At 38.7% G+C, this 26,130-nt stretch overlaps 1 protein-coding gene across 2 annotated transcripts in view; it reads right to left on the reverse strand.

The window, feature by feature from the left end:
- The window catches only part of LOC132815428 (chloride channel protein C-like), a 126,781-nt gene that overhangs the window by 83,989 nt on the left and 16,662 nt on the right, over positions 1-26,130 (reverse strand). The window contains exons 5-11 of one of the 2 annotated variants that reach the window (XM_060824352.1): positions 21,444-21,536; positions 20,309-20,552; positions 17,445-17,639; positions 14,665-14,744; positions 7,920-8,059; positions 4,197-4,368; positions 157-328 (exon numbers count right to left, since the gene is read on the reverse strand). In XM_060824352.1, coding sequence (XP_060680335.1) covers positions 157-328; positions 4,197-4,368; positions 7,920-8,059; positions 14,665-14,744; positions 17,445-17,639; positions 20,309-20,552; positions 21,444-21,536 — 1,096 coding nt within the window. The remainder of the gene's footprint in view (positions 1-156; positions 329-4,196; positions 4,369-7,919; positions 8,060-14,664; positions 14,745-17,444; positions 17,640-20,308; positions 20,553-21,443; positions 21,537-26,130) is intronic. The other variant, XM_060824353.1, reaches the window with a different exon arrangement.

The following is a 26,130-nucleotide window of genomic DNA, read 5'->3' on the forward strand; positions in this document are numbered from 1 at the left end:
AGAGACAGAAATAGAAGGAAACTTGAGCTAGGACCAAACAAGTGTACCATTTAGTTGGTGTTTTCTAAGATATCTAAAACTGGCCAGTGTAAATTTAAAAAACAAAACCACTATTGGCAAGCATAATTAAAGATGATGCCAATGAACATATCTTACCATGATAGCGGTGAGCGAGATGGTCAGTCTAGAAACCCCACAGAAATATGAGGCAGCTCCAATTACTGCAAAAAGGCCAGGATCTATCCATTCCCCATATTTTTCAGTTTGGACACCAAACATCGACACCATGATGAGACCAATTATTCTGCCATATAATGCTCCAGTGTACCTGATGAAGAAGATAATCAGTTCTAGGGTGCTTCTCATACAATTTAACTTAAAAAAAAAGCTTTCAGACCATAATTAAAATAGATTCACAATTACATTTTACTGGTGAAAATTTACTAATATTATACATCAAGAATAGAAAGTGTAAAACCTATTATGTTCCTGATTTACCACTTGGAAATTCATTTACAGAGTCATAGAGATGTATAGCATGGAAACAGATCCTTTAGTCCGACTCATTCCACGCCGACCAGATATCCTAACCTTATCTAGTCCTATTTATCAGCACTTGGCCGATATTCCTCTAAACACTTTCTATTCATATACCCATCCGGATGCCTTCTCAATGCTGTAATTGTACCAGCCTCCACCACTTCCCCTGGCAGCTCAATCCATACACACACCACCCTCTGCAAGTAAAAGTTACCCCTTATGTCCATTTTATGTCTTTCCCCATTCACTCTGAACCTATGTCCTCCAGTTCTGGACTCCTCCACCCCAGGGAAAAGGCTTTGTCTATTTATCCTATCCACGTCCCTCATGATGTTGTAAATCTCTATGAGGTTACCCCTCAGCCTCCAAAGCTCCAGAGAAAACAGGCCCAGCCTATTCAGCCTCTTCCTATAGCTCAAATCCTCCAACCCTGGCTATGTCCTTGTAAATCTTTTCTGAATCCTTTCAAGTTTCACAACATCCTTCCAACAGGAAGGATTCCAGAATTGCACACACTATTCCAGAAGTGGCCTAACCAATGTCCTGTACAGCTGCAACATTACCTCTCAACTCCTATTCTCAACGCTCTGACGAATAAAGGAAAGCATACCAAACACTTTCTTCACTATCCTATCTACCTGCGACTCTACTTTCAAACAGCTACGAACCTGCACTCCAAGGTCTCTTTGCTCAGCAACATTCCCCAGGACCTTTCTATTAAGTGTATAAGTCCTGATTTGCTTTTCCAAAATACAGCACCTCGCATTTATCTAAATTAAGCTCCATCTCCCTCTCCTCAGCCCATTGCCTCATCTGATCAAGATCCCGTTGTACTCTGAGGTAACTTTCTTTGCTCTCCACTATACTGTAAATTTTGGTGTCACCTATAAATTTACAAACTATCCTTCCAATGAACAAACAGAGATCAAATCTGAAATATTCCTCTGGAGAAAAGAAAATGATACAGCCATGGATTGTTTATTAAAGTCGCAATGTAGAGATGGGGGCTTAATGTTCTTATGATCAGATTTGATCTTCATTCTAATAACACTGTGCTGCTATTTGGGCAATTCCTACTGCGATCAATGTCTTGAGGATCACAGGTAAGCTATAGGGAAAATATTCTAACAATTGCCTCAAATATGTCCTCATATGAGTCTAATGGTAAAGGCTTGTTTTTCAGACTGGAGGCCTGTGACCAGCAGTGTTCCACAAGGATCAGGGCTGGATCCACTGCTTTTCATCATTAAAATTAATCATTTGGACTTGAATATAGGAGGTGTGGTTAATAGATTTGCAGATAACACCAAAATTAGTAGTATATTGGACAACAAATAAGATTACTGCAACTCGATCTTGATTGGATGGGACAATGGGCTGAGGAATGGAAGATGGAGTTTAATCTACAAAAATGTGTTACATTTTGGTAAGGCAAATCAGGGCAGAACTAACACAGTTAATTATAGTGCCCTGGGGAATGTTTCCGAACAAAGAGACCTAGGGGTGCAGTTTCATAATTCCCTGAAAGTGGAGTTGCAGGTAGACAGGGTGGTGAAGAAGGCATTGTCACACTTGCCTTGATTGGTCAGAACACAGAGTATAGGAGTTGGGACATCTTTTTGTACAGCTCATTGGTAAAGCCATTTTTAAAATACTGCATACAAGTCTGGTCTTCCTTCCATCAGAACGATGTTGTTAAACTTGAGAGGGTGCAGAAAAGATTTACAAGGATATTGCTGGGATTGAAGGGTTTGAGTTATAGGAAGAGGTTGAATAGCATGGGGCTCTTTCTTCCTGAAGCATGGGAGGCTGAGGGATGACCTTATAAAATTTATAAAATTATGAGAGACATAGATAAGGCGAATAGCCAATGTCTTTTTCCTAAGGTAAGGCAGTCCAAAACTGGAGGGCATAGGTTTTGCAGTGAGAGGGAAAAGATTTAAAAAGGGACCTGAGGGGAAACCTTTAATGCATCTATAGAATGAGCTGCCAGAGGAAGTGGTGAAGGCGGACACCATTACAATACTTAAAAGGCATCTGGATGGATATATGGGAAGAGTTTAGAGGGATATGGGCCAAATGCTGGACTAGGTCAGATAGAGATGTCAGATCAGTATGGACCAAGGGGTCTGCTTCTGTGTTGTTTGACTCTAAGACTAAAACAGACTACACCAGATAATGATGTAATTAAGGAAAATTTGCATCTGATGTTAGCACAGATAAAGGAGGATGTTGTTGTGGTTCTGTTCGCCGAGCTGGGAGTTTTTGTCGCAAACGTTTCGTCCCCTTTCTCGGTTACATCATCAGTGCTTGGGAGCCTCCTGTGAAGGATGTATCAGAGGTTGACATAAATAAAGGCAAACTGTGTTGGAGATTGACACAAGTAAAGGAAAAGTATATCAGAGATTGACATAGGTGAAGATAGGCTGTCATAGGTGAAGACAGAGATAGGCATGTGTAAGGTAGACTGTATTAAGTGAACACATATCTGTACCAGAGATTAACACGTGTGTGTGTGCATGTATATTCCAAAAATGTATAAAACAGAATGTCTTAGGTAAAGTCAAACTGTACCAGATATTAGTGTTAGTTAAGACAAGCGCTACCAGGGACTGATGCAGGTAAAAACAGGCTGCATCAGAAATCAACGCAGGCAAAACAAGCAGAGAGTGGCTGGAACAGATTCTTCGATCCAAACCATTTTATCGAGAACAGCCGCAACAACAGTTTGCATGTTATACAGCTCATTTAGTGCAGTGAAATGTCCCAAGATACTTCACACAAGTGTTATCAAACAAAATTTGACACTGAATCACATGAGATATTCGGGCAGGTAGCTAGAAGCTTAGTGTAAAAAGAATGTTTTACAGAAAATTGGGTAAGTGAAGGAGGTTTATAGAAGGACTCCAGACTTGAGGTCCTTGACAGTTGTGGGCATGGTTAGCACAGTCAGAATCATAGAATCCCTACAGTACAGAGAGAGGCCATTCAGCTCATCAAGTCTGCACTGACCGTCAGAATAGCATTTCACCCCATTTACTATAGTTAATCTACCTAGCCTGCACACTAGACAGTGATTTAGCATGGGCAATCCATCTAATCTGCACATCTTTGTGGGAGGAAATCAGAGCATCCAAGGGAAACCCACGCAAACACAGGAAGAACATGCAAGTGACACACACACACACACAGCTGGAATTGAGCCCAGGTCCCTGGCACTGTCAGGCACTATTGTGCCACTGGGCCACCCTACAATTGGAGTGATTAACATCAGAATTGCCCAGTAGACAAGGATCAGAGGACTGCAGGTATATCAGAGTTGCAGAGCTAGAGAAAGTTATAGAGTTGGAGAGGCACAAAGGTATTAAAGGATCTACAAACAAGGTGAGAATGTAAAAATTTGACATTGCTTAACCGGGGGCCAGTGAAATTCATGGCACAGGAGTGATGTCTGAAGGTAATCTAATGAGGATTAGGAAACAAGCAGCAATGTTTTGAATGGGATTAAGTTTATGAAGGTTGGAAGTGTTGGATTTTCACTAGCATTAAATTAATAACTCAAACATTTAGGTCACTTTATCAGATAAACATATTTGTCAGCCTTTTTAGAGAGTACACTGGAAAACATGTTTCTGTTAGAGTAAAATGCTTCTTACAGCATTGGTATGACAAGTCCACATGCCATAGCAGTACCAGCTGTCCAACAAGAAAATAGATAGTAAATAACAAGGGTTGTGAAGAGAGCAGCATATCCAAATTCTTCAGGCGTCCCTCTTCTGAAGAGATACACAATTCCATCCTGTCCATTACCAAACAGAAGCGCAGCAGCTGATGGCAGACACAACAGTTAAGGTAGTGTGGATCCACAATAAAATAGCAACAATAACTTATAGTTAGATGGCACTTTAATATAATACACAATAAATACAGAAATTGTTGGAAGAACTCAACAGGATGGTCAGCACCATGGGAAGAAAACAATCAAAAGTTAATATTTCAAGGTGATCTCCTGTGATTTTAAATTGATTAGATATTTTTGAAGTTGCATGGGGCAAGCAGTGATGTAGTGATAATATCACAGGGCTCGCAATCCAGAACCCCAGACTAATGTTCTGGGAGATAGGTTTTAACACCACCATGGCATATGGTGAAATATGAATTCAATAAAAATCTGGAATGGCAATCATGATACCACTACTGGTTGTCATTTTAAAGAGCATATTGTTTACTAGTGCCCTTTAGGAAATGATATCTGCTGTTTTTACCCAGTCTGACCTGCATATGACTCCAACCCACAGCAATGTAGGCGACTCTTAACTGCCCTCTAGGCAATTATGGATGGGCAGTATATAATGGCCTTGCCAGTAATACTCACATCCTGTGGATAATTTATTGAAAAGTACAGAACTTGAGCATGGTCAAAATTGAAAAATGCTATTGAAATCTTTTTTCCTGCACTCATCAGAATAGAAGTCAAGGAATGCAATTTCAAAAAGGGAAGAAAACTTTATGCTACACGAGAGGAGCTGATCGGTTGGTAATTTGACTCTGATTGATAGTTGCGTTGGCATGGAGAATGTACATGGAACAGTTAACTGTCAATTTTATACTAAGGTCTTTCAGCTATTTGCAAAAAAAGGGCAGCACACTGACTGTACTCAGCCATTTTTTGCTTGCAAAACTCAGAAATGAGTGTGCGATATTAGTCTTTATTCCATGAGTGGAGAGTGTGGTATGGCCCAAAACATAGACTTTCCTGCTCCTTGGATGCTGCCTGACCTGCTGTTCTTTTCCAGTACCACAATCTTGACTCTAATCTCCAGCATCTGCAGTCCTCACTTTCTCCTCCTTTATTTCACGAGTGACCAATAGTTACTACACAATCCAGGTTGTGCTAAAAAATATGTGAATGACCAAGTTACAATTAACAATCAGTTTTATAGTTGGGTTCCTTTACAAAAAGAAAGTACATGCCCACACATTTTGATTTTTCAACTAATCAAAGGAGACATTTATTCCTGTATGCATTCCTTATGGCAATGCTTTAAACAATCAGGGTCAATCTATCTGGTTTGAATGAAAACAGAAGCTTGAAAGTTAGCTGTTTCCTAATATAATCTCCAAAGCACTTTCTACCAATCAGAATTCATTTGACAAAAAAAATTCCTCTTTTCATGCAATTATATGAAATGGATCACAATCCTGAATTAGTTATGGATATTTTTTTTTTAAAGTACAACATATGCTTTTTAAAAGAAAGACACGCAAGCAAAAAGATAAAAATTCAGTAGCCACCTATGAATTTAGTCTCAAAAGAATTCATGAAAGATCACGCCTGAACAATATCAAGAGAACTTTAGACAGTAACACTTCAAATGAGGAGATGTCATTCAAAACATAAACTGTAATTTCCTGTGGTTTGTGCCCCAGGCTGTGAACATGCTAGGATGTAAAAGAAAGGTAGATCTGGGTGAAACACATATTTGTGTTGTATTCTTCCAGGAATACAAAAGAAATTGATCTTACAAAAACTGTAACCCCATGCCTGTTAATGTGCCAGCTATTGGCTCAAGTTACACTGTACTAAACTGCAATGGACACAGCTGAGAACTTCTATAAAACATGCATGTTCAGGTAAAAGGAAATAAAGTCACTCTCTTTTACTTTTTTGACTCATCTCTCAATTCTAATCGTGTATTTGTGCACGTTTATATAATATTTCTCACATTTTAATAAACTCACTCTTTCTTTAACTCAAGGAAACCTGTTAAAATTGGTTTCTTTTACAATGATGGAGAAGTTATCTCTGAGGGAAGTTATCCTTTTTTAAAGATTAACCTTAACATGAGCATCTATGTGGGGGGGGGAGGGGGGAAGGGGGGAGGGATGCGGGAAGGAAAGGGAAGGTGGGGGGGGGGTGGGAGGCGGTGTGGATTGAGTAAAGCTGTGGTGCTAGTTCATCCCTCTTCCCCCAAAGCATAGCCATATTTTAAAATCACTTCAGGGGGTGTGGGCTTAGGTGCCTGGGCAGCTTTTATTACTCAACTCTAATTGCCCTTAGGAGGTTGACAGTGAGCTCCCTTCTTGAACTGCTGCAGTCCACTTGCTATAAGTAGGCCTATAATGCTGTTTAAGATGGAGTTCCAGGAATTTTATCCAGCGGTGCTAAAGGAATGGCAATATATTTCCAAGTCTGGATGGTGACTGGCATGGAGTAGAATTCGAAGGTGGTGGTGTTCTCATGTATCTGCTGCCCATGTCCTTCTAGATGGTAACGGTCAAGGGTTGGGAAGGTGTTATCTAAGCAGCCTTGGGGAATTTCTGTAGTACGTCTTGTAGATGGTACATTCTGCTGCTACTGAGCTATAGTGGTGGATGTGATAACAATAAATTGGGCTGCTTTGCCCTGAATAGCATAAAGATTTTTTGACTTTTATTGGAGCTGTACCCATCCAGGCAATTGATTATTATTGACTCCTGTCTTTAGCCTTATAGAACAGCTTTGAGGAGTGAGTTGAAGATTCCTAGCCTCTGATCTGCTTTTGTAGCCAGAAGCCAGTCCAGTTCAGCTTGCTGACAATAATAGCTATCAAGATGTTGATAATGGAGGACTCAATGATAGCAATGCCATTGAATGGTAAGGAGCAATGGTTACATTCTCACTTATTGGGGATGATCACTTCATGGGTGTTGTGTGGCACCAATACAACATTTGAGGGATTTCCATCTGGAATTGCATTTTATTAGGGACTTGTGCACAGTGATCAGTCATAACAGTGTGTAAACTATTGTTCCCTTTGAGATTTGGAATTTAATGATTCTGTTCTGTTGAGCATAAGAGAAAATAAATAACCTGATAAAAGTATTATAGAGTAATTCATTTTATATGAAATCTATAATTGGCATTTGATATTTTGGGGTATTTTGGGCTGTTATATTTCATATAAAACTTACACTTGATATATATTATTACGACTTAAATTGTTATGCAAGTAACAGCAGTAGCAGTACAAATAAAAAATATTGTGTCAAGAATAGATAAGGAATACTATTTGATCTATTTAAGTTCATCCATCCAAACAGCACTTTGTGATATCTAATTGCTTCCTAACTGAAAATGACAAAAATATCCAGGTGACTTTCAACATAAGCAAAATCCTCTACTATTAACAATTCAGCTCACTAAGAAGCATAACAGGAGCAGAACAATAACTGAATATTCCTAAGTGATCATCTCACTTCCAGATCACTAAAAGTCTCTACCACATACAAGGTTTGATATGCATGTTATGGAATATTCAACAGGAACATGATCAGCAGCCCTGCCACTCAAATAAATATCAATCCCTCAAAAATTCCAGAACTTGTTCCAGTATTACCTTGATTGTAAGTGTGATTTGAATATTTTACACCATTGGATCCAATCCAACTTGTTCCCGGTGGACAGTTATAGGAGTTAAAATACTCTGTCTTACTCAGTAGGTGAGAAGCCTCTGTTGAAATGTTGTTGCATAATGATCTAGTTAATCATTGAGAGAAAAATTTTAACTGTGTTTCTTGCAATACATTTAACAATAAATACCAAACAAAGGAAGTGTTAGGAGATGAACTAGGAACACTTACTAAATGATTACTGAAAATGAAATTTTCAAAATAGGAGGGCTAAGTTAAAGTTCCTGTCGTGGTTTCTATAAATTTTAGAATCAGCAATGCAATGACAATTCTTTGTTACAATAATGATTAAAACATTTCAGAAGAAATATGTATTTTAGGTATTTTAATTAGAATAATTCAGTGCAACTTATTCTGTGTGTCCGTTATTCACTTATTAATTTATGTCAATTTGGCTGCTATCTTGAATGATAGCACAAATGTGGCTTCAAATTAGTAAAATAAAGACAAGGTATGACTTCCAAAATGCTACTTCTCAATAATTTAACATTAGCCAGAGAGTTAGTTTTAAGTATCAAGCTGTACATGAAAAGTGAGCAATTAATTTTGATTCTAAACTGCAGAACTACTTCAGGGTATTGACCTGCCAAAGGGAGAACAAGGATATATTCAGGAAAATCAATAACACCATAGTGTAAAAATCTAATTGTAGACTTAATTCCAAAGACTTTTGCATATCAAGATACAAATGATCCATTCAACAGCAGTAATAGTGCAAAGCAATGAAGCTGATCTCTAATGGGAATTTATGAGAATGTGTGTAGAACTAAGGCACAATGTTAGCTTTTCTGCCTAGAACAGATACTTGAGAGAGACAATCTTATCATAAAGGTATAAAATAGAGAAAAGGTATGGAAAATGTTATTCCAATATATTGATGTTAGGTGTGGCTGTGAAATAAACGAGTAAAAGGTCATTTTATGTCTGACATAAAAGTCCTTCTTCACATGAGGGTAAAGATATTTGAGCATGATGGAATATATGGAGCAAAAAAAAAGCTCAAATCCCATGCATAGGAAGCAATGAAATCAACATCAATAAATCTGGTCATTCATAGCTTGACACCAAAATAAAAGACACGTGATGGATTTTGTTAAAAACAAAGTTAATTAATTGCTTTCACTAGACCTGAAACTGTAGTCACACACTAGCTGTTTAAAACTATATGCCCTCAGCAAAATTAGAATCAGACATATCCAAAGATCAAATGCGAAAACAGAGAACAGCCAACAGTTTACCCCCTAAAATAATTTATGAAACAAGGTGATGCAGCAATAGATGGAGTTGAGCATTGCTCAAGATGAATAAACTAGAATGGGACATTCAATCCATTAAGTTTATGCTTGCTCTCTGAAAAGCAATCTAGTCCAATTTCCCCAACTGTAACCTTGCATTTTAATTCTTTTTCAAATCATTCATTGACTCTATTTCTACCACCCATGGAGGCAGTTTGTGCCAGAACATTACAACACACTGCATAAGCAGCTCCGTCTCATATGCTCCCTGTAACTCATCTAAAACTACAAACCTACAGCCTCTTATTGTTCCATCATCATACAAGGTTGTCAGAATTCCACACCAGATAATTAACCTTATATGATGATCTGGACTAATAACCATGATTTTTAAACTGAGTAAATTGAGACATCCAAAGGGCTTACGAAAATACTAAAAACACAGGATTCCACACTTTTGAATAAACAAGAATAACTTCATAATATAGCATTAGAGCAAAAATAGAATACAAGATGTATGCACAACATATTTGTAATGCCTAGAACTATAGCCAGACCTGCGTGTCCTGGGCCTCCTCCATCGCCAAACCTTTACCACCCGACGCCTGGTGGAGGAATGCCTTATTATTCTGCCTTGGGACCTTGCAACCACATGGGATCAATGTGGATTTCAACAGTTTCCTTACTTCCCATCCCCCCACATTATCCCAGCCCCAAATCTCCAACTTGGCACCGCCCTCCTGACCTGTCCATCACCTTTCCCATCTATCTGCTCCACCGTCCTCTCTGATGTATCACCTTCTCCCTCACCTTCATCTACCTATCACATTCTCAGCTACCTTCCCCCCAACCCCACCCCCTCCCATTTATCTCTCAGTTCCCCGGCCCACAAACCTCATTCCTTTTGACGGGCTTATGCCTGAAATGTTGATTCTCCTGCTCCTCGGGTACTGCCTGACCTGCTGTGCTTTTCCAGCACTACACTGCCCAGAGATAGTGTGCCTCAGTTGAGCCTTGATTGGCAACTTGGCAACAGTCTGTCTCAATGTGAGTGTTTCAGATTTCCATGATACAATTAGATGCTTTCTGACAACTCCCTCAATGGCAGAGCTTTAATTTTAAAGTTATTACTCCTTGATCGAGATTCCACAGCAAAATATAGTTCCCCTTTTTCTTTTTATCATGCTTCAATCATCTTAAATACTGTAGCATGAAAAATCTTGTTCTCAACCTTTCACATACGAAGAAATACATAAACAACTCTAAGTAACCTAACCTATTTTTGTCCATAAAACACTTATAATTATGCACTGCACTCCTTCCAAAATCATTACATCATTCCTGAACTGTGGTGCCCAGAACAGAACGTATTGCTCCAAAAACCATTATATTTTTGTTTTACCCATCCGCTGGTAGTGATTTCTACACTTGGACCATTAAAAGTTCCTGTTCATCCACAGTTTCTAGCTCCTAACCATTTAGAAAACCTTCTGATTGTTTTTGGTCCACTGTGAATAGTTTAAGGTGAGTGGAAGTCAGCTTAATATCAAACGGGAGATGACTTGATTTAGTCTGAGTGAGCAGCAAGGAGGAAAGGGGAGTGGCATTTACTAATGTGATGTAATTGTTACGTAACAGACATAACAATTTCAGAAATGTAACAAATAGGAATGGGAGTGGACCATTCAGTCCTTTGAGCCTGGACCACCATTAAATTTGATCATGGCTGATCATCCAACTCAGTAATCAGAGGAAATTTCTTCTTATCTTAATTTTAAAAGGCCTACCCAATATCCACAGTGGCTAGGCACTGGTCTAGTGGTGTTATCATTAGACTGTTAATCCAGAGACCCAGGTAATGTTCTATGGACCCAGGTTCAATTCCCATCATGACAGATGGTGTAACTTAAGCTCATTAAAATCTGGAAGTACTAATCTAATAATGACTTGAATCCATTGTCAATTATTGGAATACCTATCTGGTTCACTATGTCCTTCAGGGAAGGAATCTGCCTTCCTTACCTAGTATGGCCTACATGTCCCTCCAGACCCACAGCAATGTGATTGACTCTTAACTGTCCTCTGGGCAATTTAGGGAAGGGCAATAAATACTGGTTTGGCCAGCGACACACTCATCCCATGAATGAATTTTTAAAAAAGCCTGGTTCTGGATTCCCCATTAATCAGGAACATTCTCCCTACCTGGTTCAAAGTTTATAGGTTTCACTGACAATGGGTAAAGGATACCGGTTATTAAAAATCCATGTTACCTGGTGCTTTCATTTGGTTCAGTGGTGAAATACCAACTCAGAAACATATAGTGCAGTTCACAGATTCAATTTCTGGTGGGTATTTAGTTAGCTAATAAGGACAACAATGGGGGCACTAAAATCACCTTGTCTGTAATAGCCTGGAAGTAAAAAAGGTCAATCAGTTATAACTTCCAAGTTTAATTTAATCAAATAAACCACATATTCAGAGGTTCAATGGAAAATTCAACAGAATCACAGAATTCCTTATTTAATCTGTAAAAGATTCAAAGGAATCATGAAATTTCATGCAATTAAAAACTGAATTCAACTATTTCAGTGTCATGCCCAGAAATTGCATGCCGGAGAGTCATAGAGTCATGCAGCATGGAAACAGACCCTTCGGACTAACCAGTCCATGCCGAACATAATCCCAACTAAACTAGTCACACTGCCTGTTCCTGGCCCATATCCCTCCAAACCTTTCCTATTCATGCATCTATCTAAATGTCTTTTAAATATTGTAATTGTACCCAGATCCACCACTTTCTCAGGAAGTCCAGTCCACATGCGAAGCACCCTCCATGTAAAACATTTGTCCCTCATGTCTTTTTTAAATCTCTTCTCACCTTAAAAATGTGTCCCATAGTCTTGAAATCTCCACTCTACGGAAGAGACAAATGCCATTATCCCTATCTAGACCTCTCATTATTTTATAAACTTCTATCAGATCACCTCTGAACCTTCTACGCTCCAGTACTAAAAGTCCCAGCCTATTCAGCCTTTCTTTAAAACTCAAATCTTCCGTAGCTGGCAACGCTCGGTAACTCTCTTCTGAACCCATTCCAGCTTGATACTAACCTTCTTATATCTGGGCTATCTGAACTGGACACAATATTCCAGAAGAGGTCTCACAAAATGTCCTGTACAACTTCAATATGACTTCACAACTCCTAAACTCAAAGGACTGAACAATTAAGGCAAGCATGCCAAATGTCTTTTTAATCACCCTGTCTACTTGTGACACAAATTTCAAAGAATTATTTACCTGTCTCCCTAGGTCCCACTGCTCACAGGCCTCCGGTCAGAAAAGCAACCCTCTACTCTGCCTCCTGCCATTAAACTAATTATGTATCCAATTGGCAAGCTTATCCTGAATCCCATGTAACCTAACTTTACTAATTAGTCTATCATGTGGAACCTTGTCAAAGGCTTTACTAAAATCCAAATAAACGATGGTTCCTGCTCTGCCATCATCAATCTTTTTGATAACTTCCTCAAAATCTCAAGTTTGTGAAACAGGAGTTTCCTCTCTAAATATCCATAAATCCCATTTCTTAGAATGACTTCCATCAATTTACCCACAACCGAAGTCAGACTCACAGGTCTATAGCTCCCTGGTCTCTCCTTACAACCTTTCTTAAACAAAGGTACAATATTAGCCATCCTCCAGTCATCAGGCACCTCAGCCATAGTTATAGATGATCCAAATATTTCTGCAAGATGTCGCTTTTACTGCTCACAATGTTCTGCAATACATTAACTCAGGTCCCGAAGATTTATCCTCCTTTATGTTCTCTAAGACCTCTCAATCCTCCTCTTCTGTAACGTGAACTGTTTCCCATACAAAACCTTTGAAATATTAACTGTAATCTGTTTGAAATTTTCTGGTACTACTTTTTTACTAATTTAAAATGGACACAGATAGACTGTTAAGTTGGTTGCCCAAGGAAAAGTGATTTTGCAAATTTTTGTACAAACATAAAACTATTTCAAATGTTTGAAGAGTTCCTAATTAAATGACAATAACCTTCCGTGAATAAACATACCAAGATAACACCCATTTGGTGAATTAACACTTCATATTATCTTACCAAATTGCAAGTCTAGACTTGATGACTGCAAATGCTAAAATAAATAAATAAACAAAAAAAAGGAAGTTATTAAGTAAACAGTCCATCATAACTAGGTGTGAATGACCTCAATCCATTCCTCATTTTAAAGCAATGACCTCCAACTTCAAATCATTCTGGACCAATCACCAAATCTGATTCCAGATCACACTAGAGCCACACAGATTCTTATCATACTCAAGAGCCAGGGAGAAACCAACCTGTCTACAAACAACACAGCAAGAAACAGCAGCAGCAAGGGCAGCAACCCATTTTGACTGGTTCTCTACAAGTAAGAAAATGCAAAAAAAACTCCAAATAATGTGATCTTGATAACTGTCAGGATAGGTTTGAAGGGCCAGTTGGCCTATTCCAACTCTTATTTCTTATGCTGTTTTGTTCTATGGTCCAGTCAGACTATGAACAACTGACTTCATCTAATGCTCAAAAGTATACATCTTTGAATAATAATCGTATTTGGGTATTGAACTCACCAGATCTGAAATTTCTTCACCCAGATTGTGGTGAGTCTATGCAATTCTCTGTCACAAGTTGAGGCCAGAACACTGAATGTATTCTTGAAAGGGATCAAAGAATAAAGGGAGAAAATGGGAACAGGACCACGTTCTTGAGCTGATAATCAGCCAGGGTAATCATTCAGCAGTCTCAAAGGGCTGAAAGCCTACTCCAGATCCTATTTTCTATGTTTCTATGTTTAGAGTTCAAGAACAGAAAAGAATCACTTCAGCAAACCTAGCTTATGAACTGTCCCTTTATTTGTAACTTGTAAAATTTCACTGCCCACTTCTATGTGTGTGTGTGAGTAGCGAGTAACTAGTGAGAGGCACAGTGTTAGATTTTTGGGGGGAATGTGTGAATAAATAGCCTTCTTTAATTATATCCACAATATGTTATTGTTGGCATTTCAAATTAACAAGACAATCACAAGAAATACACACCTCCCTTTTCAAAATTACATTGTTCTCTTTTCTTACTGTCTATAATCAAAGTTTAAAACATTTCTCTTCCCTGATGAAAACATTAATCCCTGTATTCTAGTAGCCTTGCTATTGATTATCCAATGATCATTGAAGGAAGTACATGTGGGTGAGAACAAAGGGTGAGAACAGAATGACTTACACAAGTGAATAGCCCAACCAGCATTTAAAACCAAATCTCTCACGTGTTGAAAAAACTGCTGTTCCTATGAAATGGTATTTCAATGAGGAACTAAAGGTTTCAACAGAGGAGTAGAGGGAAGGTTTGGGATTGGAAAAGAGAAAAGTGTGTTCTTACCTGTTTTCAGACTCATGGCTAGAGAGCAATGTGCATGGGAAGAAGTAAGGCACATAGACAGTAGCCGTAATTGTGATTATCTGAAAATAAAGGTTACAAAATATCAAACTTCATAAATGATCTATCTGTTCTAATTTCAGGTATGCTAGCTGGAAAGATACTAAGGAGAGAGGTCCAGGATTTTGACCCTGTGACAATAAAGGAACAGTGATAAAATCTAAATAACAATGGAAATAAGCTTGGAAGACTATCTACAGGGAATGGCATTCACATGCATCAACCAGGAAGAGTCAGCATGGAATTCTGAAGAGGAAATTGTGTTTAACTAACTAGCTGGGGTTTTTTGAAGTGGGAGACGAGGGTCAATGAGGATGACACATGTGGTATACATGGATTTCCAGAAAGCAATTGAAACAGTGGCATACAACAGAATTGTGAGGAAAGTTTATAGGTCATGGCATGATAGAGATAGTAGCAACATGGATACAAAATTTGTCAATAGAGGATGGTTTCCTGTGGAGTTCCTAGGGGTCAGTATTGGGATCCTTGCTCTTCTTGATCTTTATTAATGGTCTGGACCTTGGTGTACAAGGGATAATTTCACATTAGTAGGTGACATGAAACTTGGAGAAATTGTAAACTGTGAGGAGGACAGTGCAGATCCCAAAAGGACATTGACATGTTGGCAGAGTGGGAGGACAGGTGGCTAATGAGGTTCAATGCAGAGAGGTCTGAGATTTGATTGGCAGAATATTGAGAGATAATATAAAATACTTGGTAAAATTCTAAGGAGATGTGTAGGAGCAGAGGAACTTGGGTGTCTATGTGCACAGATCACAGCTGGACTTTGTGTATGGATATGAATGTCACATTGGAAAGATGTGAATGCATTGAAGAAGATGCAAAAGTGATTTACAGGAATGGTTCTAGGAACAAGAAACTTCAATCATGAGGATAGTTTGAAGAGTTGGGACTGTTCTCCTTGGAGAGAAGAAGGCACATTGGGTACACACAATCATCAGTTACAAGTAGATATTGGCCATTCGGCCCTCAAGCCTGTTCCACTACTCAGTCAAATTGAAGATGACCTATCTGTGTTTTGCATTCCACACGCATATCTACCCCCAGTAACCTTTGATTCCTGTGCCGAATAAAATGTGTCTGTTGTGTAAAGGCTTTAGGACCCTATCTGAAAATGTGTTGCTGGAAAAGCGCAGCAGGTCAGGCAGCATCCTAGGAACCGGAGAATCGACTTTTCGGGCATGAGCCCTTCTTCAGGAATGCCCTTCTTCTCGATTCTCCTGCTCCTTGGATGCTGCCTGACCTGCTACGCTTTTCCAGCAACACATTTTCAGCTCTGATCTCCAGCATCTGCAGTCCTCACTTTCTCCTTTAGGACCCTATTGCAATCTTGGATGATGTCATGAAGGTCTCCTCACTGGGCATAACTAGCATAATATGGATGGAGCTAAGGGGAAGTGGGAAAGGTATGAAAAACAAAGCAGAGCATTAAGTCTAGCCATGTGAAAGCTGGAAACATTCAGACGAGCATTTAGTGGGAAAATTTATGGAAAAATTCAATAATGCAATAGTAAGATTAGAGCCTGGTTCAAAGCTGAATACAACATATTATAGAATTTAGTTTAAATATGTTGTAAAAGTATTATGAAGAAGTCCAAGCCTAAAGGTATTTCTTGGCCTTGAACACAAACCATAGATGTGGACAAAAAGCACACAACGAAAGTTTATCTACCTCAACCTTAAAAATGTTGAATGAACCTATCTCCATTACTTTCTGAGGCAAAGGATTCCAAAGTCACACAACCCTCAGAAAAAAAAATCTTCTTGTCTCTGTCTCAAAAAGGGGGAATACTTTAAAACATTGTGTGTGATCTCTGGACTCACTCACCGGAGGAAACATCCTTTCTATGTTCACCTTGTCAAGACCATTCAATACCTTATACACTTTAATAAAATTACTCTCCACTATTCTAAACTCAGCCCAGCCTGTCGAACATATCCTCATACGACAACCTTATCAAATGTCTTATGGAAATCCAGGTACAGCATATCAATAGGCTCCTTTTTAGCCATAGCACATGTTATTCCTTCAAAGAACACTAATAAATATATTAAGCATGATTTTCATTTCACAAAACCATGATGACTATTCCCAATTACTTGCAGTTTTCTAAATGCCATACTAAAACGTCATTAATGATCAATGAACACCTTACCAATGACAGATGCCAGGCTAACTAGTCTATTGATTCCTATTGCGTTCCTCCCTCCATCTTAAATAAAGGGCTTACGTTTGCTACTTTCCAGACCAACTTTTCCATAATCAAAAAAAAATTCAAAAATGAATGCCAACACAGGAGGTTATTAGCATTCTTTTAAGGCCCATGTCCAAAGTCCATTAGGATCCGAGGGCTTGTCAGCCACATCTCTATCAGTTTGCTCAGTACCACTTCCTGAACAGTAATTTCACCAAGATCCTCTCTCACTTCCATCTCCTGATTTACAATTATAACCGGACAGGATACTTAATGTTTCTATTTTTCTATTTCTACTTACAAGTACGAACGACAGCTGAGTAATATAACAATAATTGTGTTACACAGGTTATGATGAAGAAATCAGCCTGAAACTGAAGTGTAGCAGTACACCTAAAGACAGTATAAAAAAGCATAAATCACATAGGGGGACATAATTGGAAGTATTGGCAGAAAAGCAAATCAAATAATCTGAGTTCAGCAGTAACATCACAAGAAACTCACCAGTGTCAGGACTGCCTCTGTGAGCTTGCACATCTTTTGCACAAACTTATATTTAATTAAGTTAAAGAATTCTGTCCGAAATTTGTTGATTCTCAGGTTCATGGAGACAAACAATGCTCCCAGCAGACCTCCTACAATTCCCAGGATAATGGTTGGAATGAAGACTAAAATATTCATGTCCAGCAAATATTTAACCTAGATAAACACATATCAATCAAAAAGATGATATTATAAATAAAATACCATACACCTCAGCCACTTGAAGCAGGAACTAGTAGATTAACATCCCTGATTAACAGTACTGAATTCATAAATCTATTTGGTAAATCAGATGCTACAATTAACCAGGGCTTTGTGCATTGGAAATTATGTCTCACAAATATGATTGTGTTTTTGAAGAAGTCACAAAGAGGATTGATGATGGCAGAACGGTAGATGTCATTTATATGGACTTCAGTAAGGCGTTCAACAAGGTTCCCTATGGGTGACTGGTTAGCAAGGTTAGATCTAATGGAATAAAGGGAGAATCAGCCATTTGGTTACAGAACTGGCTCAAAAGTATATGACAAAGGGTGGTGGAGGAGGATTGGTTTTCAAACTGGAGGTCTATGACTCGTGGTGTGGCACAAGGTTCGGTGCTGGGTCCACTAATGTTCGTCATTTATATAAATGATTTGGATGTGAGCGTAAGAGGTATAGTTAGTAAGTTTGCAGATGACACCAAAATTGGAGGTGTAGTGGACAACGAAGAAGGTTACTTTTTCTTGCAGAGGATGGTGCGTGTATGGAATGAGCTACCAGAGGAAGTGGTGGAGGCTGGTACAATTGCAATATTTAAAAAGGCATCTGGATGGGTATGAATAGGAAGGGTTTGGAGGGATATGGGCTGGGTGCTGGCAAGTGGGAGTAGATTAGATTGGGATATCTGGTCAGCATGGATGCATCGGACCAAAGGATCTGTTTCCATGCTGTACATCTCTATGACTATGACTTTAAGTTGGGTAAAATAAACAAAGTCAGCAGTACTCTAACTTCTTCTGAACTACAGAGGCTGCTCATTTGGCATTGAGTACATGATGAGATCCAACAGACTGACTGTAGATCCAGGAAAGAATCAATATCTTGATGGAGGAGGAGTGAGGGTTGGGTGGAATAATAAAAATAAATGCATAAATACAATTGGGGGATGTGGTGGTGAAAAGGCAATGTTACTGTCAGTGATAATCCAGAGCTCCAAGTTGAGGTTCCAGGGACAGCTGGTGGAATTGGAGTTCAAAAAATAAAATCTGGAATTGGAAAGTAATGGTGACTTATTTCGTTAAAGTAACATCTAGTTGACTAATGTCCTTTAGGGAAGGAAATCTCCTATTCTTACCTAGTCTGGTCTTCAACCGACTCCATACCCACAGCAATGTGGTTGGCTCTTAATGGCCCTCTTAAATAATTGAGAACGCTACTCAAGACACTCATGGCAGTTAGTGTTAGGCAATAAAAGCTAACCTTGCCAGCAAAGCTCAGAATTTAAAAAAATACAATTACACATATATCCACAGGTGTCTTTCAAATTGTGCCTTTTAGCTTGCATTATGCTCTTGCATTACTTTCTTCCATTTAAAGTCTTTTATTTTGTGCATCGCGTGTTAAATTTCAGTGAAATTATGCTGTGTACCCGCAAAGAATTAAAGCAGCAGCCCAAGTGCCAGACCTTTGGAGAATACCTCTCGACACTCCTTACTGTCTGATGCAGTCATTCACCAAGACGCTCAGTTTCCTGTCAGTTAGTCAATTCTGTATCCACTGTCCCGGTTTAGTCTTCATTTTAGGATATCGTTCAAAGATATTTTCAGACCTTAACACTTTCAAATAGTTTGTGGATATCAGAAAATTATGATAATAATGATGATGATGATGATGTTATCATTTGAGGTATCAGCACGTGGTGACATGAAATGAAGGTTTACTGGCATCAGGTGACAGGCCCAGTGAGATAGGTTGTGATCCGGGGATGACATTGCAGTAGGAAGGGAATCACACTGAAGGAGGGTCTCCAAAGGGCAAGGGAGCCCTTAAGAAAAGCTACCACCCGCTTTACCCAGCCACCAGCTGGAACGGAGATGTAAGCTTCATATGGGTCAGTCCCATTGCCAATTAGATGCCAACAATGGCATGAGGAGACCATTTAGTGACCATTCTTTGGACAATTAAGAAAAAATAAGTTATTGGCATCCTGCCCTTTCCATGACAGTTGTCAAAATAGCAGCAGGGTAGATGGATAGAATCTGGAGTAACAGCCATATGTGTAGCCAATGCCATCCATCTGCTAACCTACAGGAGGCTGGTTTGAGTTGGGAGGGTGGGGATTGTAAATTGCAGTGCAATATTTCTGTACTAATAAATACATATTGCTTTGGATTTTCAGAGTCTTGTTTCAACAAGTTTGGAAGTAACCCACCCAATTATCATGGATATGTCAAACAAAGGGGAAAATAGCAGAATGCATTCTCACCAGATCAGCTTCATGTTCCTGTTTATTAAAAAAAAGTCAGCATCTGCTGGAATTCTGATTCCACAAAATCCGTTTTAAAAATCTAATTTTACACTTCAACAAGGGCTTTACAAACACGAGTGATATTTTGTCAATAGCGTATTCATCTGATCTTCAGTGAAGTATATATTTCACTGGTATACATCCTGATTTCAAAGTGAATTTTAATCCCCTCAGTTAACTTTATTTTAAAAATCCCAGTGATTTATAATGGCTACTATCTTTTGTCAGATGTTGCATTGTTGAGAAAATTAAACAGCAATTCACAGTTTGTTTTGAATTAATGGAGTTCAGTCAAATGTCTCTCTGCACAACGTACCCCAAACAAGATACTCTCTTCAGCCTTGAAGAATCCAAAATGTCCCCGATAAACAAATCCATGGAAGGAAGAGGACAGGAGATCAGTAGTAAATGCAGCCATCAAACAACAAAATAAGGTCTGCCAAGCTAGTTTGATATCCCAGTAAGAAGCCACCTCTTCAAATGTAAACAGCAGTCCACCCATAGGGGCTCGAAATACAGAGGCAATACCTGCTCCTGCTCCTGCAGTAATGAAGTTTCTCCTGAAACAGATGAATATTTCTTTGAGATATAATGCCCTTGAAGATCTTCTAAATAGGAATTTTAAAGAAACATTTTTGTTTCACTGCAAATAAAAGCAATCTTCCATAGTGTGAATAATTATTTTCATTCATTTGCAGACCACTGTAGAAAATATATATGTAAAAATACATTTTTCAAAAAACGGTCTGCAATTGAACCCATCAATTTCACCAAGTTACTCATAATTCTCAACCATAAATGTGCCACAGACAAACCAATGCAGTTTTATAGCACTTTGGTTAGGCCGCACTCGGAATATTGCGTACAATTCTGGTCACCACACTACTAGAAAAATGTGGATGCTTTGGAGAGGGTCCATAAAAGGTTTATCAGGATGTTGCCTGTAATGAGGGATTTTAGCTATGAAGGAAGATTGGATAGACTTGGGTTTGTTTTCACTGGAATGAAAGAGGTTGAGGGGTGACCTAATAGAAGTTTATAAGATTGTGAATGGCGTGGATAGAGTGGAAAGTATGAGTCTTTTTCCCAGGGTGATGAGATCAATTACTAAGGGACACAGGTTCAAGGTGAAGGAGAGGAAGTTTAAAAGAGATGTGTGAGACAAGTTTTTCACACGAAAGGTGATGAGTGCCTGGAATGCGCTGCTAGAAGAGGTGGTAGCAGACACAATAGCCGCATTCAGAAAACACCCAGACGAATACATGAATAGGAAGGGAATAAAGGAATATGCTTACTATAAGTTTTAGCACGGACCTGAAAAATGTGTCGGCACAGGCTTGGAGGGCTGAAGGGCCTGTTCCTGTGCTATATTGTTCTTTGTTCTCACACAAGAATTAAATTTGCTATGCTGATTCAGTGGAATCTACTTTTACATCAGTAAAGTCAATTACCTGTCAGCACAGTTTCGAAATCTTGTGAAGAAAGGAAATTGAACTCCAAATGTGTCAGATTTAAACTGGCTTAGACCACTTGCAAGAATGGAACTATAAAGAAAGTCATATTTATCACAAACATGATTATTCACATTTCAATATAAACTGAAAATAAGAATGTTGTTACAATTTGTGTGTCCAACCTTGCCAGTCAATTCCATCTTGCATTGCTTATTATTCAGAACGTATCTTGCAATATTCAGTATCAAAATAAACTGTAATATAACTTCAGCTTTGTAATTTAGACCTGTGCTCAATATACCAGATATTGAAATATTGACCTCCCAACAGGTTTCCTCCTTCTCTCTTGGAATGCAGCGTTCAGACAAAACAAGTACTACTTCACCCCAAGAATTATGTTCATTTAACATAAAACATCACAGAGCAGTACATGGATTTCACAGTGAGATTAGTTCTGTCCCTTAACAATTCACAATATGAAAATAAAGCCTTGTTATTTTCCAGCTATCTGTCCATTTTTGAAGTAAGCTATTGCAAATAAAACTGTTTCAAAATGTTTCCTACTGAGTGCTTTGACACTGTCACCTGCTTTGGATTTCAGAAGTAACAAGAGTTTTCTGTCTTAAAAATTGAAGGTGAGGAAATACTCAGCAAGTCTGGTAGCATCTGTGGAGAAAAAATGTTAGTGTTAAATCTGTTTTTTTCCTTCTACAGATACTCCTTGGGATACTGAGGATTTCCAGTACTCTAGATTAGATTACTTACAGTGTGGAAACAGGCCCTTCGGCCCAACAAGTCCACACTGACCTGCCAAAGCGCAACCCACCCAGACCCATTCCCCTATATTTACCCCAGCCCCTAACAACTAGGGGCAATTTATCATGGCTAATTCACCAAACCTGCATATTTTCGGACTGTGGGAGGAAACCCACACAGACACAGGGAGAATGTGCAAACTCCACACAGTCAGTCGCCTGAGGCTGGCATTGAACCCGCGTCTCTGGCGCTGTGAGGCAGCAGTGCTAACCACTGTGCCACCGTGCCGCCCACTCTCTGCTGTTATTTCAGATTCCCAGCATATGGTTTTAATTTGAGAACTCCCATGCTTTTATGTCATACATGGACAAGATGGGGTCTACATTCAATCTGTGAATCATACTTCTCACAACCAAAGCATGCCAGGAAGAAGGAGACAAGAACCATCTTAAATTGTTCTTGAAGACTCATTTTCATAATTCCAGTGAGCTGAATGTACTAGTTAGTGCGCTGATGTAACTGCCTCATCGACTGACTTTAGCTGATATAAGCATCAGCTGAGATCCAAACGTGAGTTTGAGTGAAAACAGGGAATAAGGAGTTTAATTTTATTTTATCTCCAAGGTCAAAGACATTAACAATGGAAAAATTTTTTTGTGGAAGGCAATGAAGGAATGCCAAAAATTCTAAATAATCTTCACAGAGGAGCTAAGTATTGAATGCCAAAGTACCAAAGATGAGCACAGATTAATAGCTGAGGTAATTATTCTAAGATGAGCAATACTGAACAAATTACTTAAACTTAAGGTGAACACATCATCAGGGCTAAATGACGTACAGCTAAGGATCCTGTGCCAAACCAAACTTAAATTGTAATGTCAATTGTATCTTGTCAAACTCTGGTAGAAAGAGAAATTACACCAAAGCTCTAAAAAGTGCCAAAGTGGCATATGAACTAAATGCAATCAGACCCACTCATGAAGATCACAATGCACAATTATCCCACACCCCCATCCTCTCCACCACTAAACTACCAAATAAAGTGGCTATAGCGCTGAAAGAAACCATCAGATTGTAAAGCCCAGGCCACCTCTTTGCAAGATCAATTTGACTATGCACACTTTCCTCCTTTCCCCTGGGCTCTATAATGATTTTACCTTCAGTTTCTTATTTAATTGTCTTTCAAATACAACTGAATCTGGCTACCCATACTCTTAGGCAGTACATTCCAGATTACTAACACTCTCTGTGTAAAAGTGCTTTTTTTCTCATGCTACTTTTGGTTCTTTTGCTATTCACTAAATCTCTGCCCATTGGTTTTCCATCCATATGCCAAAGGGAATCTTTTCTAGATTCTCATGTTTGGAAATACTTTGACCAAAACTCCTTTCAACCTTCTTTTCTCAATCCATTCAGGTAGCTGAAGGTCTGTGTTGCTGGAGCTATTCTCAAAACAAAAATTCTAGTCAGTGGTTGTAAAATTTTCCCAGATGGCTTTTACTGATATGTAAAGTTCACTTTCACTTTTTGGACTGTGAGATTAAAAACGGAAGGAAATATTGCTTTAAACCAAGGGACCATGGAAGAAGATGTTGCAGTTTTATAAAAGCTTTTACTGCAACACATTATTCATTTTATTGACAATGTTGCTTTGTTCAAGCAATGTGGAAGGATGCTAGACACCGTACCTCCATGAGTGCATGTCCAGGGCCGTCTTACCTAGTGACAGACTTCTGATTGGTTTGCTTTTTGATTGACAGTTGTGTCTGTTCTGAACTATTCAGCATAATGGCAAATTCTTGATTGGTTCCTGGGTGATTAGCTACAGCTTTGTGTTTGGACAAAACAGCAGAAACATCCAAGAGAAAACATCTTCATTCTGTGAGTAGAGAAGTAAACTAAAAGTCCCAAGGAGCTATCTACCTTCTCTTTGCAAGGGAAGGGAAACAGGGGGGAAAAAAATCACCTTTTGAGATACTGAAAGGGGAGAATCCTAAACCGGTGAATGAAAGATTGAGAATCGGTATGTCCACAATCTCTTGTATCCGAATCAAAGAATCAAAAGGAATCTGAAAGGAAGTGCTGGAAAATATTTCATCAATGCCTGTAATCTGAACTGAGGCCAGAACTGCATTCATTGACTTTCTTTTACTTCTTACCCCTTTCCCCCATAGTATTCATCACCCATCTTGGTTTCTTCACACGTCAATTCCAATATGGGACTTTTCTTTCAATGGAGTAAAGTGTTATAAATGGGCAATTCATGTTTATTTTCTTTCATCAGTTAAAACTAAAGCTGTGTACAATTAATAGCTGTTTTCTTGTTAAGTACAGAAATCTGGTGAGTTTTTCTGTTAACATGGATTTGTCAGTCAGGTAAATTAGGAACTTACAATAACTTGATTAAATCTTTTCACATGTATGATAACTCAGGAATAGTGTAGCTTGATTTGCAGTGAGTAATGACAATATTTTGTCATATCTGCCAATTCAACCAATAAGAAGTACATGGCAAGAATTGGACAAGGTAGTTTACTGCTTCCAATCCTCTTTTGTCTTTAGTTTCTCTTGGGTCCAACTAGTGATTAGTGATAAAGAGTATGTCACAGTAGTGTATCTACAGAAGAGGCACTGTTTTTAGATAACAAGATTGCTAATTTTGTTATTTCTTCTTGTGAAAACTAGAGTAGAATTCCTTGTGTAAGATCAATAGAATAGGTGGAGCTAATGTAACAGGAATCCCTTCAGAATTATTAACATATACAACAATGGATCCCCCACACCCTGCTTAAGTTGTAAGTGGTGGAGTATTCAGTGATGGTCATGCCTTTGAATGTCAAGAGATGGATGTTCAGGTCTTGTTACATGTAGACATGCATTGTTTCATTAACTTAGGAGTTGTGAATGGAACTGAACGTTGCAATCAGTAAACATCCCCACCTTATGATGGAAGAAAAGTAATTGATGAAGGAGCAGAAGGAGGTTAGCCCTAGAACACTTTATTGAGAAATTCCTGCAGTGATATCCTGGCAATCAGATGATTGAATTCCAATTACAAAACCTTTCTTCCTCTGTGTTAGGTATGTCTTCAACCAATAAAGAACCTGCAATTCCCAATAAATTCAATTTTCCTCAGGTTTCTTGACTGTATAGCAACAATCTGAGCTTCCACTGAAAAGCTCAACAGCTGGTGTTGTAACAGTAACTGTACTATGAAACATTGCATTGTAGTTGGGTCTACAAATGTGCAAATGATCATCATTTCCAAGGTGGAAAGGATTGTCACTAACCTCAGTTCTAAGTCCTATCCTCGACTCTTTCACCTAACATTTAAACAGAAGCTTTGTGATAAACAATTTGTTGTGCATACTCACCGTTTTCTTGTCGGCAACATTTGTGAGAGATGAATCAGTGTACAATATAACCCTTCAGCAAACTGAGGAGGCTGGTACTGCAATTCATAGCATACAGCATTTAAAGATGTATTCACTGGCCTGAAACACTTGTGTTGTCATTGAATTTCTAATGTTCCTGAATACAGGTCTTTGAGGTTTTGGTTTCCACAGCTATCTGTTTTCAAAACCATTTAATGCAATATCTGATCGCCTGGGAGTTTGCTTGTGCTGATCCTCACGGTTTCACACTATGAAAAACTTACAACAACTGGTCCATCAATAAGCCACCCCTCGTTTTGAGGTTTAGGCTATCTGTAACCAATGAGTGTTACCTTTTACTTGAGATACCAAATTATAATTCTGGCCCACTACACTTTTGTGTATTTACACAAATACATAAATGGAGACAATTTGGTAATTCAGCTACATTCCACTTTTTATTTCCTTACAGAACACAGACTCTTCATGGGTGAAAAGTGCTTAATTTGATCCTTGTGTGCTCACAAAGGCCATAGAGAAAGTTTAATACATTG

The sequence above is a fragment of the Hemiscyllium ocellatum genome, chromosome 4 (genome assembly GCF_020745735.1).
Source record: "Hemiscyllium ocellatum isolate sHemOce1 chromosome 4, sHemOce1.pat.X.cur, whole genome shotgun sequence".
NCBI classification, from domain to species: domain Eukaryota; kingdom Metazoa; phylum Chordata; class Chondrichthyes; order Orectolobiformes; family Hemiscylliidae; genus Hemiscyllium; species Hemiscyllium ocellatum.